Source organism: Balaenoptera musculus, chromosome 10 (genome assembly GCF_009873245.2).
Source record: "Balaenoptera musculus isolate JJ_BM4_2016_0621 chromosome 10, mBalMus1.pri.v3, whole genome shotgun sequence".
Lineage (NCBI taxonomy): Eukaryota > Metazoa > Chordata > Mammalia > Artiodactyla > Balaenopteridae > Balaenoptera > Balaenoptera musculus.
This window is the reverse complement of record NC_045794.1, coordinates 88,842,599-88,857,105: the sequence shown is the minus strand read 5'-3', so window position 1 is coordinate 88,857,105 and position 14,507 is coordinate 88,842,599. Positions and strand designations below refer to the sequence as shown.

General features: G+C 40.6%; 1 protein-coding gene across 7 annotated transcripts in view; it reads right to left on the bottom strand.

Moving 5' to 3' along the window:
• Positions 1-5,017: 5,017 nt before the first annotated feature.
• RIC8B (RIC8 guanine nucleotide exchange factor B) overlaps positions 5,018-14,507 on the bottom strand; it is a 116,025-nt gene continuing 106,535 nt past the window's right edge. For 2 of the 7 annotated variants that reach the window (XR_005021503.1, XR_005021506.1), the window contains 3 exons: positions 13,193-13,331; positions 12,367-12,543; positions 6,284-6,402 (listed from right to left, as the gene is read on the bottom strand). Coding sequence is in view for 2 of the 7 variants with exons in the window: in XM_036865922.1 (XP_036721817.1) it covers positions 6,291-6,402 (112 nt within the window). In the remaining 5 variants the exon portion in view is untranslated. Of the gene's footprint in view, positions 6,403-12,366; positions 12,544-13,192; positions 13,332-14,507 lie in introns of all 7 variants that reach the window. The other 5 variants (XR_005021504.1, XR_005021507.1, XM_036865922.1 and 2 more) reach the window with 3 other exon arrangements.

Sequence of the window (14,507 nt, the reverse complement as noted above, 5' to 3'; positions counted from 1 at the left end):
AGTAGTGTTTTACATCTATCAACATGTATTTTTCTTTACTGAGTTAGTTCATGACTTTATTCCTGGTGAGCTTATCATCTGTCTTGAGATAGAGGGGTGGAGGAGGAGGGAATTATTACAGCAGGAAAGAAAAAAGCAAGAAAAATTGTTTAGCTTGTTTAACTTTGAAGACAAAATATAGGTTTGAAAGTCATAATTCATTGTGGGGAAAAAAAGGATTTTATAAATTCCTTTATCTTACCCCTGTAATACAACAAGACTCAGGTTTTGTTGTAACTGAGACCCCATGATGTCTCCATCTTTGCACAACTTGGTTGTTCATGTCCTTCCCTTATGAGAGAGATCCCAGTATTCTTTCATGACCAAGATAGTTCAATTTGACTTTCTGAAACTAGTTGCCAATAGTTCTAAGTCTTTTCAATTTTGAGGGTTTTTTTTAAACCTGAACTTTGTGGATCTCGTTTCCACACATGATAGCTGTTTATCATTAATATATTTTGACTGAGAAAATACAGATGGTCAAAAGGATATTATGAATTGAGGAATGCTTATGAATGAACTTTTATCACATCAACATGTGATACAGTATTTGTAAAATAGATGTACTTGGTATCCAAGACATTTTTTCATTCATTATGTAAATGATGCTTGGTAGCCCTACAAATTTGCAAATTCCTTGAAATAACTCTTAGCTTCACCCTCCTGCTCCCAAACCCAAAGTTGCTTAGTTCACAGTTTGGCAGAGCCAGTATTTTAGATTATCTTTTTCTCAAAGTCATTCCCATCTCAGTTTTTAAATGAGCTCTTTCTTGCCTTTCCACAATGCCAAATTGTGTTTATTCCAGCTTCTAAGCATTTCTTGACTCCCTTCCCTCTTTTTTTACACCTCCTGCCACTACTCCGGTCCAGGCCCTGCTTACCCCTCACATGTACTGATGCAGCAGCCTTCTATCTGGTTTCTTTTCTTACTGTCTGTCCCTTCTCCACTCCATTCTCCATACTGCAGCCAGAGTGATCTTTCTGGTTGTGTCCTTTCCTCGCCTGAAATTCTGCTACTCATGTGTCCCATCATGAGACATGTTTGTATTCTGTAAACACATCAAATGCACGAGCTTTTGTTGGAGCCAGTTCTTTTGGTGGGAACAGTCTTTCTCCTGTACATGGCGAACTCAAGCTCAGCTCAGATGTCCCTTACGAAGCTTTGTTACTCAACCCCCATATTCCTCCTGGCATCCTGTAGCACTTTGTACAGGCTTTGGTTATGGACTTCTCACACTGTGGGCACTTTGGGGATAGGGACTTTCAAGTTGTGTTTGTATCCCCAATCACCTTGAACAGTGCCTGGTACATGGTAAATGCCCAGTGAATGTTTACTGAACACACTGATGTGGATTGGTATGCTTGTGAGCATGGGTCTTTCTTTGAGACTAGCAGGAGTATGGGATTCTATGTAGTGGGGAGATATGGAAATGGAGTGAGGAAAAATGTGTTAAAGTTATTTCCCAATTCTGTTTTTCCCATTTCAATCTCTTCTGAAATTTTTTCTCTCAAAACTTTAATTTTTCTGATCGCAAAAGCAACACATAGCATAGTATTTACAGACATCAGACAGGTTTGAATTCAAATTTTGCTACTTATTGGCTGTGTGCCTTGCACATAGTACCTAACATCTTTATGCCTTAGTTTTCTCATCTGAAAAGTGGGAGTTATTCTAATAGTACTTATCTCGTAAGAGTGTCATGAAGATGCAATTGGAAAGTGCACGTAAAGTGCTTAGCACAGTGTCTGGCACAGTAATTGCTCAGTAAGTATACACAGCTGTAATTGCTATGTTCAATGCAGAAAAGGTACAGGTCGGTGAGACCTGGATACAGCTGGAGCCCTAGGGCCCAGGATCTTCCCTGTGTTACATTAAAAGAAAACACAAATCTGACTCTAGAAGCCTTGCAGAGTAATTTTGACCTTTTCTTTAAGATAGCCTTTCTCAACCAGGGTTCACCTGAACCACAGAACTCTGGACTGGAGTGACTATTTTTTCTCTCCATCGAGGATGCTATGTAGCTAACACTATTCTAGATGCACAGGAAAGTTAATTCACTATGTACAATGCATGGTGTAGGAAGTGAGGCTTAATCTCCCCACCCCTTTAAGAAAGGCTGCTCTGATGCTTCTTGAAGACTTGGTGCAGGGACTCGGCATAGTGCATCAGAGTCACATCCTCCTATCCTCCTAAGTCCTCTCTAGAAACCTCTCCCTTTCCTTGAATCTTCTCACTTATGGCAGTTGTTAGAAATCCCTCCCTCCTTCCTCCCTCACCCATATGATTTGTTCCTAGAACACCATTCATTTGTTCCTTCTCCATATTGTGCTCGCCACATACCCAGTAGTTTCTGACAGGTGTCCCCTTACTTTTCTTGAAAGACTAACATGTCTCTCCCCATCCCTGTGTACCCTCTTTCACCTCTGGACTTGCAGTGAAGAATATCTCCAAGAAAATTAATGCCAGTGACTGGATTACCAAGTAGTAAACATGATTGACATCTTTTTTCTTCACATGCAGACTTTTTAAAGTCATCTAGATCCCTTGCTATTTTCAAACGCCTCTCCTTAACAAAAATTATAGAATTATCTAGTCACTTAATCTAGCTGTGTCATGATTTGTGCTGCCGAGGCTCCTGCTAGACTGTGTATGACAGAGCAAGTCTGCTCTTCCTGGTGCCATTCCATTTCCTGCTGCTCTTCAGTGCTGACAAGGCTCATGCTGCCTCCCAGGAAGGCAGCGGGCACCTTTTTTTGTGGGGAGGAGGGATAGGTCATGATGTCACCTCTGTTAGCAAGGAAGAAGAATACTGGGTAAGCAATTACTAGTGTTTACCACAATTCATATAATGGAATATCATATAGCCATTAATTTTTGAAGAATATTTATTGACATGGGAAAATGCTTACAATATGTTAAAGAAGAAAGCAGGGTACAAATCTGTAAATACAGCATGATCCCAATCTTGTAGTAAAATAAATTATATAGGCATAGAAAAAACACAGGACGGAAATACACCAAAACATTAACAGAGATTATCTCAGGTGGTGGGTTTTGGGGTGAATTATTAACTTTATTATTTCCTGTATTCTCCAAACTTTCCACAATGAACATATATTACTTTTATAATGGGGGGGAGGGGAAGGGAAGTCAATATAAGAGACACCTAGTACTGGGAGGCGGCAAGACTGATGGTAGTAAGGGGATGTTGAGTACTTGTACTGCCTCTGCCTATGTCTTCATTTATAAAGGAGGGACAATAACATCCGTCCTGTGCACCTGCCAGGACCACCCGCTGTGTGAAGGGGGTCTCAAGTGTCTGTCAACTGTTACTCTAAAGCAGCAGCTCAAGTGCCTTATTTTAGAACCCGCTCCTCCATACCGTTTTAAAGGTTGGGAGGGATGTGGACACAGGGACCTGCAGAGTGCAGTTGGCCACTGTATTCTCACCATCCCCACTGCAGGCCACTGAGCCAGGCAGATGTCGAGGGTCAGGGTGGCGGGGGGGGGGCCGGGGGGGAGCCTGCAGCCCTCATCTCTGACCTAAAGGATTCCAGGTCCTTATTTGAAATCCAGTACTAACTGAGCAAGTTTCCTACTCACACTTTAACTTCATTCAGGTCACCTCCCTGCTTAATAAGTTCTTTAAACCAGTTCTGCTGAAATAGTTATTGCTTAAAATGGCCTGAGAATTACCACTCTCCCAGCATTCCAGAGTCATAAAGGGGCACAACATGGACCCAGGTGGGCAGCGTGAAGGGGAAGGAGAGGTGCTGGGGGTCAGGCCGGCCAGAGTTAGATTTTTACTTGCTCTGTGATGTTGGGTAACTTACTTTGCTTTCCAGAGATGATCTCTAACGTGAGATGTGATGAGGTTACACAAGATAAGATACATAAAAAGCCCAGCACAGAGCAAGCAATCAACAGATGTTAGTTCTCTTTCCGTGTGCAAGATGAGGTCACTTTCATCTTCTCCCTCTGCAAATTCCCTCTTCAAAACAAAGCTTAGTGCCCAGTATGGGGAAACTCAAAATGAAACAGAACTCATTGAAAGCAGAAGAGCACAGCTACTTAAACAGGACTGTTCAAACACTCTGCATAAAGCTGGCAAGATGGTATTTCATTAAACATGTCTTCATTTAGGTAAGCCGACACTCATGCCAAAGCTATTTAATTGCAGAAATTATAAAAATACTTTAAAAATGCATTTGTAGAATGAAGTAACAAAAATACTTAAATTCTTTTTTCTAAACTTTTTTTCACTTAATCTAAAATTATGAATTACCAAGTTTCTTTTTTATTTACTGTTAAAACATGGGTCACGCATAACTTACACTCCAGCTATTTTGGATAAAAATCCTAAAATGTACTGTATTCTTCCTAGTCTTTTTATAGAGTATCCTTATTTTTTAAAAGAAACACAAGGTCATCGTTATAAGAATTAGTTTATAGGCCATACTGTTGTACAGATACTTTCTGGGTCAACTAGAATGTCCTTTGGGAAACAGATGGTCCCAGACTTATGACGCCTCGAGTAGTTCTCATTCTCCCCACGTTCCTATCCGGTTTTCAGTTGGCTTTTTGCTGCTTTCCATCTAACAGCCTCCTCCTTGCCATTTGTTTTGTGGGCTTGGAAGTCAGATAACTAAACATGTTAGAAATATATGCAAATTTTAGTAAAGAGGCAAAAGGTGAGATTCTTGAGGGATCTCTCCTATAAATAAATTGTAAGAAACTTTGCCATCTCTTTTGGCAGCTCTAAGGCTTTTTAAAACTGAATTCCTGATTTGTACTTTTGCCAGAGAAGTGACTTCTGGATAAACGACATTTTCACTAATACTTCATGTACTTTATCCTTAGAAAGGCTATTTATTATAAGTGAGATAATAGATGTAAAAGCACTTTAAAAAAGCACAAACTGTGAAACAGGATTGTTTACCCCATGTATCTATAAAGAAACACACACAGATAGCTAAATTGAATCAACCCCAATGTTTTATTTAATTTAACGTTTTAAAAGGCAGTGGTTAAGCACATTATGTGTGTATATATATATAAATATATATATATATGTATGTATATACATACATACATATATATATATAAAAGGAAACCAACCCCTTTTCAACTTTGGCCATTGATTAACTAGGCCCACTGTCTATTGCATGATTCATTTTCTACTTCATATGACCAATTCTAAAAGTAAAAATAAACAGCCTTAATCAGTTTAACAGTAACTATTTGTGTTTCTTTTTTAAATAAATAAAGTTACCATTAAACTGATCACATATGGTAGAAAGGTAGGACACACACAAGCACACACAGTCCCCAATTTAAAACATGTGACATATGAGTGACCTATATGTACAAATGGGTGCTGCTGACTCCCCCGCCCTCAGCAGAGGGCTCAAAAGAACTCCCCGTACCCAGGGGGTCCCCATTCCCTCTACCGGGTTGGAGGCACCCCTATGTTAGACCTCAGAATGCATGCTCCCCATGCAGTGATACAGATGGGGGTTCAGTTCTATGGTACTAGTGTTCAGGTTATTAGGGAATAAATAGGCATTTGTAGCTGCCTCAGAACTAAACCATCATTTATAACTTTATAGGGAGAAATGTATTCTGAAGTTCTAGATAACTGACATACAAACTTTTTGAATGTAATCAGTTTGCAGGTCCGGGGCTGTTGTGTGTGTGTGCGTGTGTGTGCATTTCTATAGATTTATACAAAATTGAAATGAAGAGTTGGGCTACGCTTATGGAGCAGCTGCTTGGCTTCCATTCACTCAGTCCTGATCTAACAAGTCACTTGCCTCAGCCCCCTTTTAGCAGCTCGTTCTGCTTCTCACATGCCTCCGTCTCTGGAGAGATTCAGCAAAGGCAGCTCACACAAGTGAGAGGAAGGACACGGCTAAATCTTCTGTTAAGAATCTTGGCAAACAGAACTGCCAGATTCAACCAGGGCTGCTTTATAGAGTGAAGTCCTTCAGTTCCATCTTGACAAAATGGAATTATTTTTTTTTCTGTTCCTAGTCCCTGCAACTCCGTCTAACTGCAGCTCTGTATGAATGCCTCAATATCGCAAAAACACAGGATCACTTCTTAAATATGCTGGATTCTCAATGAGTAAACCAGTTAATGTGTTTCTAGCCAAAGCAAGGGCATAAATGTTTTAGAGAAAAGATTCCCCTGGAGCTACAGAGAAAAGATGCTGATAAAAGCAATACTGAGAGTTGAGCAGGTGATGCTTTTAGTCTGTGTCAGAGCTGGTCTCCTCGATGACAGAGTACTGGTTGAGTGCTTCCTCCAAAGGCGTTATTGTCCCATCAGGTTTTAGTCCCATTGGTTTAAGCAACTCCTCTCTGGAAAAAAGAGAGAAAAGAAAGAAAAAAAAGTATTCACCAGCATCACACACACCCCCTCCCCCCACCCAAATCCACATCCTTTAAAAAAAAGAAAAGTCTTTAAAAACCAAAGTATTTTTCCTCAAGCTCTCTCTGTGTGTTTGTAACAGGAAAGATGAAAGAGGTATGGAAAGAAAAAGAGGGAGATAAAAGACTTCATTCACACAGGCCAAACCTACTAAGCCAATTAAAAGTATGAAAAGTCAAGGCCTAAATGGGCTCAGGACAAGGAGCAGGTCTCTTCTGTTTTTAATAATTTTTTTCCTTTTGTGGATTTATTTTAGTGAAGTCGAAGCTGCCAAAATTTCAGCTGTCCCAGTGGACCAGGCATATAATTAAATGGCTGATTTGATACGTATGGATTTCATTTAATGGAATAAATCTGTCATTTGATTTTTGCCTCTCCAATCTCTAGTGATACATAAGTACTTACTGATTTCAAATCATTTGGCCTTCCCCAACTTTCTCCCTCCCTTTTCTTTCCTCTCTCTCTCCTTCTTTTTAAAAAACACCATTGCTTTTGTTTGTGGCAGTTTAATTATGGGATTGACAGCCATTTTAATCTCTTCAAAGCTCCCCAACTGCCTCTTTTCAGCTAATCCAATTATATCTACTCCACAAGTTACAGCCTCATCTAAAGATGATTAATTATTGATTAAGCCAATCAAAAAGCATTAAGGAAGATTTATTTAATCTTTTCATAGGCTCTTATTTATTGTATAGAGATTATGTCAAATGTACATGTTGAATTGCTAACTCTAGTCCTCCTCCCACCCCAAAAAGTCAGCAGGGTACTTTAAAAGGAGCCTTGAAGAGGCACATGAGCTGCTTAAAACTTACTTCTCACAGAAACAGGCATCACCCCCTAAAAACATGTCTACAACAAGAACCAACATGGCAGCAGTTGTAATGCTGGTGGGAGTTGGAGTGAAGGAAAATGATAAAACCTCCTCTCCCTCTGCTTCCTTGCTGTTGTCCCTTAGGCCAGCACAAAGAAGGGCTCCCCTCGGAAGGGCCGGCCACATAGCAGTGTGACGGTGTTATAGCTGCAGAGAAACTTACTGGGGAAGGGGAAGAACAGCTCAGTGGTCACTGGATAAGTCAACAGGAACCTAATCAAGCAGCTCTGTCTAGTACCAGAAGACTATTGCTGAGAGTCTGAAAACTCTATTTGAGTAATGTGGATGGTTGACTGGTTGAGGCTGCTAAATACTATAAAGTAGGAAATGTGTTTCCTGATCCAAGAAATGGGGTCAGAATCATAGAACTTAAAGTTGAAGGGGCCTTAGAGATCATTTAGTCCAACCCCCTTGTTTAATAAAGGAGACTGGAGTGACTTACCCAAGGTCACATATCTAATGGCAAAGTTGGACCTGGGACATAGGTCTCTGAATCCCAGTCCAGTGCTCTTTGCAGCACACACATCTGGATTAACTGCTATAACTGCACTGAAGGAACACACTCTGAGTTCAGCTGTTCAAGGACTATGTGCCAGGAACTGTGTCATATACTGGGAAGAAAAGGAAGACTAGGCACAGCTGATGCCCTTGAGGAGTGAGTGAAACATATACATGAAAAATAACTTAGAACATAAAATGGGGTAAATGCTGTAACAGAATCATGAACAAAAGAAATCACAGCTCCTGAGATGAAGCATCAACCAAATTGCCTGGGGAAGGTGGGAACGACACCTCCAATGAGGTGTCCTATGCCACGCGAAGATAGTACAGATCTTTTCAGGCTAAGGAGTCTGTGTGGAGGGCTCTGTATGGTCCCAACTACTTGTGATTTTTCTTTGTAGACCTTTTTGGATTGTGTCAATTTCTTTCTCGGCTCCCATGAAGCTGGGACAGGGCCCAGTGTTTGGGGAGTGGTGAGGTTCAGTGAAGGAGGAGACAAGTTGGCAAGGGTAGTTTGGGGTCTAGTAGTCAAGTGTCTTGAATACTAAAGCAAGGAGCTCGGGTCTTAGCCTGTAAGGAATGCCCTATCATCAGGTTTGTTTTATAGGGAAGTATCTCTGGCAGCAGTGCAAAAGACACACTGGAATAGGGGAAACTGCGGCGGGGAGACGAGCCATGAGGATGTCACTGTAACAGTAACGGCGTGAGTGGAGACAGAGAGCTGGATCATGGCTGTGGTTGCAGGAAGGAAAGGCCTTCCTTCCAGGGCAGAGCTGCGGTCCGCTGGAAGGGCGGAGGTGGGGGGGTGAGGAGCAGAGTGTGGCTGCAGCCTCGCTCCGATGGCCACGTGGGCGGCGACCCGCTCGCTGCGGCAAGAGCACAGCAGGTGCAGCAGCTCGGGGGCGGGGGGCAGACGCTGACATCTTTCAGGACAGCGAACAGCTCTGCATGACAACCAGGGAGAAATGCTTAGAGGAACCAGAAAACGATCTGCTTCCACTGAAACTTCTCTTCAGCACGAATACATACTATACATATCTATACTTTGGTAACTGTTTCCTAGTTCTGATGGTGCTGAAGGACTTTGTGATACTGGACACTGTTTACTAATAATCGATACCAAAGGAGAAGGGGATCACCTTCTGGGGTGAAACATTAAGGGATCAGAAAGTTCAAAGGTCTGAAGGGGCTGGTGGACTGAGGGTACAGTAAGGTGGGGGTGGGGTTGAAGGGTATGGGTAGGTAGAAGTCGGATCAGCAGATGAGACTATAGGAATTCTACCAAGATAGTGAATTGCTGGGTGGATATGCCATCACTCCTAACACTCCAGCATTTCTTTGGTAACAGAATGATACGGGAGCTAGCTACCAGCTTGCACAAAGTAGCTAGCACTTTCTCATCCAAACCCAGGAGGAATATTTTCAAATCAAGTCCACCGATTTCACCCCACTCCCTAATCCAATTTTATAATAGAAATAATTAAGAACATTACAAAAGTTTTATGGCCAAATTATGGGAATTCATCTATAGAATAAAGGGGCTCATATTTTAATTCTCATTTGTGAACTATTCTTCTCAAGGCTTTATTTTTTAGGTCTTATGTATCACCCCTCTACTAACATAGAAGCTCCTCTGAGGGTATGAATTACTGTCTTTTCCACATGGCTCCATGCGATGCTTGGTCTTACTGACATTCCTGTAGGAGAGGTGTCAGTGATAACTGGCCACATAATCATGCATTCATGCAAATAAATTAAGGCAGCAATGTGATACAGTGGAAAGAACAAAAAGATCTAGAGTCAGGAAGTCTGTCTGAAGTCCTGGCTCTTCCACTTACCAGTTGTGTGATCTTGGGCAAGTCTCTGAGTCTCTGTACTCCCATCTGTGAAATGGGGTTAATGATACTAGCGCTACCTACTTCCTAGTGATGACTTAAGGGGTAATAGTACCAGCAGTGGTAGTAGTAATTGCAATAATAATAGTGCAGATGAAGGAGTTCTATGAACTGTAAAGGAGTCCTAAATATTAGTTATTATTATTGTGGTATAGCGAAAGGCATATATAGGTTTTGGAATCAGACAGACCTAGGTTCTAATCCTGGATCTACCACTCACTAGCAGTAAGACCTTGAACTCTCTGAACTTCAATTTCCTTATCTGTAGAATTGGGATAGGAATACCCAGTTCACTGAGTTGTCATGAGGGTGAAAGGTCATTATACATAAAAAGTGCATAATGCAATGGCCGGAATGTAGTTGGAACCCACAAGATGCATTTCCTGTCCCTTATGTGTTTATGGAAGGAAGGCTTCCACAAGATTGTTAGGGTACTCTTTGGGAATAAGTGGGAGAAGAATATGCAGAAGCAAATAAAAGACATGGTCCCTGTCCTCAAGAAGCTTTTAGTCAGTTCAGAAGGTAAAACACACACACATTAAACAATATTAAAGGAATTACAGAACAGCAGATCAACAAGCTTGAGATGATTAACAGGCAGAGCCCTGCTTTCCCTAGCTTGACAGTTCTATACACCCTTACTGTATTTGAAATGTATTTAAAGGCGATTTCTCATCCTGTTTGGGAGTGGAAGGAGAGAGGATCACTTACAGATATGCTACTGTTTTTTCTTATGGACTCCGGGCTTACTTTTCAAACCCCCATCTTAACGATTCTGATCTTCCTCTCTATCATATAACAGCCCACAAATACCAAAATGAAGTCTTTGATATAGAGACTTACTCCTAAAAGGTCTGATAAATGACCTGGTTATACTAAACTGTTTCATTTAATAAGATCTGTTGTATCTAGATCAGCAAGATGTGGACAGAGAATGGGAAGCATTCATGAATACCACAGAACCGTTATTCCACCAGTCATATGGGCTATGTACACATGGGAGGGACACGGAGGAGATGGGGATGCTGATCACAGGCTCCCGGCAGGAGATGGACTCAGGGCCAGACTGTAATGGCAGTGATGGACATGGATTCATGGGGAGAAAGGCATCCCAGAAGCAGAAGATTAGTCAAGCAAAGGCACAGAAGCAAGAGTTAGTTGTGTGCAGGGATTGGCAAGCAGGCTGGCTTGGCAGAGGTAAAGGAAAAAGAAAGCTCAAAACAGATATGGGGTACAAAAGAGGATTTGGATGGAGACTTTGAAATCCTGGGCTGACGAGTCTGGATTATAGTACAGAGGTATTTTTGTCTTCTATTTCAAGGGTCCCATATTTAAGAATATTTATTAAAAATAATTCTCATTACAAACATTGAAGGCTATAAAACAATATTCCTTTGACATATTAAAAAGAAAATGTTCTATGCTTTATTCATTTTCATATCCCTATGTGTCTAGCACAGTGCCTTGCAGATAGTAGATCCTCAAAAAGTGTTTATGAACTCAATTTAGCTGCAGTTGGTATTATCTTGCACTTTCACAGAAAGAAAAGGTATGGTGTTTTATGGGACTCCTAATAAACAAACCCTGACCAAGAGAAAAGCTGGATCTTTGGGTAGAAGGTTCACTTTCATCACCAAGATTTGCAGTTAGGAAAAGTATTAGCATTCTACAGGAAATTCTGCATAATGCTTTCCAGGGATTTCTCATTCTCTACTGGACTGTGAGCAACTTGAGGGCAGAGTCCATGTCTTATCTGGCTGTGATTTGCAGTATCTAGTATAGGATGGGCACATAGTAGGTGCTCAGTAAATGTTTATTGAAAGAATATAATAGATGGGTCATAGCATAAATGGACAATGGTAGAGAACCATTTGCCAGGAAACATCCTCATATTATTTTAACTGCAGTTATTTCCCTGATGAGTCAGTGTCATCAGACATTCTGACAGTCCCGAAGTCAAGGCCCTCTTTGTACCATACAACCTGGAATTTCCAACCACTAATTAGTATAGACTCAGCTGCTTATATATGGGGCACCAGTGGGTCTAGATTCTAGTCTCAGATTTTCCACTGACTTGCTGGGTGTCCTTGGGCAAGTCATTTCCTTCTCTGGGCTTCAGTCTCCCCATCTATATAAAATGAAGGGGTTGGACAAGATGATCCCCAAGATTCTAATTCTAGGAGTCTAAATATTAGGCTACTAAATAATTTTGATCTACTTAAAAAGCTGCTAGGTTTTTAAGACACTAAAACTCAATACTGCTAAGCTTTTGTTTCTAATCAAGATCTTCTAAACCTAAGAGTCAAACACAGCAGCCTACCTAATTGTCACTGACATACACCAAGACCACAAGTCCTTCCTGCAAAGCTACCAGCAAATGATTAGAATGATTCCAAAAGTAAATCAAAGCAATGGCAAATGTTACAAGGAAGGATCTAAATTCAATCATGGCCCTCAATAAACAGGCCATTTCATGAAGAGTTACTGGTCCTAAATTATGAAGGTCCCATCTAAAAAGGATGGCTAGGTGTCAGATATATGTAGATCATGGTTAAACGAAGATACTGTATATTGAAATGTGCATCAGGATTAAGATATTCACATAGCAATAACTCCTTCATACTTACCTTCAATGCTATACACAGGCCTTAACACAAGTTAAGACTGCCCTCGTTATCATCAAAAAGTACAGTGATGTCTACTGGATAAAGAGCCCATTCTAGGCACTGTGACAGTATCATGGCGGGCTTCTCATCTGATCAGGCATCTGGCCAGGGAAGAGATAAGCCTCCAAGAATGTTCAACTGGAACGAAACATCATTTAGAAATTTGATCTTACTAAACGATAAGGAACCATAATCTATAAGGGCTTGGCCAGGCACGAGGACACAGATAAAGCACGTCCAAGAAAGGAAACCTTATTTTGCCCCAGCCTAACCCTTAGGACTGCTAATGGAAACCAAAAAAGTACTTTCTTAAAGATTTAGGGGTGGGAGATTATGGGATTTATACCATATTTAAAATTTTATAGTCTGTCTTTTTTTTCCCCAGATATAGTTCAACATTTTCCTGAGCCACCATTTCCCTGTAAGTATGGTCCTCTGGGATGCCTGGGCTTATGTAACCTCTCAGGACCTCAGAGAAGGTTCCACTTTTTAGGCTTCTGGTTCCTACATAACTCTTTCTCCCAGAAATGACAGTGCAATATTGGGGCTCAGATACTAACATACCCAATAGCACATTATAGAATAGGCCAGATGTGTATGTGTATAAAACACCTTACTTGACCTGGAAACAAGAGAATACTCTTGCCCACAGCACATGTTTTTGTGCAATACAAACAAAGCATTCAATTCAAGTGTACTTGTTGAAAAACAGGACATAATTAAGCAGTTGGTAAAATGCATTCTTGTTTCCCACTTGCAGATCTCCCAAGAGTCCCTTCGAATTTACCTATACGAGTTTCAGCTTCCCGCTTGCCACTTAGCTTGATAACGACTCAAAAATCATTCCCTTGTTTTCAAGGGCTCTTCTTTCTTGTCTGCTCTGTGTACTACAGGGCAGTATTGACACATGGAATTAATGACAGGGTCTGTAATGAAACAACAGTCATGCAAACACCAGTCTGCTCTTTTGATAAAACAGCATGTTAGAGACCTATTCACCTCCCTCTAATTGAGTACTGCATAATAGTTCCGATCCTTTTATGTAACATATTTTGTTCTATGATTAGAAAAGAAGAAAAAGGGGGAGCCTATGAAGCATTGCTTCCTTCAATCACCCCCTGATTAATTCTCTGATTTTAATGAGGGTGGCTGCTATTTAGGCAGGTCCTGTTACCTACTTGTTTTGTTGACTTCTGTACAATGTATAACAAAACCCATGATGGCATAATTGGGAACCATTTCTTTGGCACAGGGATTCCTGTTCTTAATGTAAGGTTGGCTTGGAAAAAAAAGAACCCTGACATTTAAAATTAGCCATTTCATATTTAATTCCCTTTCACATTTGAAAGATAGGATGAAAATTAGTATATAAATAAAGCATTTTAATTAACAGAGCTTTTCCAAAAGTGCCTGCTGTAATGGAGCCTGTGAGAGCCCGGAGAAAGAAAGAAGCTCTGTAATCTTTGCTATAATTCCAAGTCTGAGAGTGCATCTTATTTCAAGATTTCAGTATCAATGGAACAGTCCATAATCCACTGAAGTACAATGGATTTCCCAATAACTTGTGATATTCTTAAGTGTTTTTAACGCTTTTTTCCTCACAGAAATTAAAACAACCTTTGGCACTGGTTAACATATTCAGTTATATACTATGAAAGAGTGTCCTTTGCTGATCCTTCGTCTTTCAGTATAATCTTTCATCTAATGGCTTCCTAGTGCTGACTGGTTGGTTTTACTGTTCTTTCACTAAGCCACTAACCCAGTAGGCAGGAGAGGTGTGGTGACTTTTCTATACCAAATACGAGGTCTTCAAGCTGCATTTTTCAAAAACATTTCTGAGATCCTTCCCTCAGCCTCACCATTATGCTTTGGGATTGGGTACAGTTAATTGGGAAGGTAAAATACATAACATAAAAATATCATTCCCAAGACAAATGGATATGGCATGTTATCTACACCATGTCCTTCCACTTCAGGAGTTGCCTAAACAGGCAACAGTCCTGTAAATAAGTAAGTCTTTCTAAAGTTAATTTTCTTAATATGATCACACTGAATGTAAGAATTTGTTAGAATACCTATAATCATTCTATTTTCAAAATAAT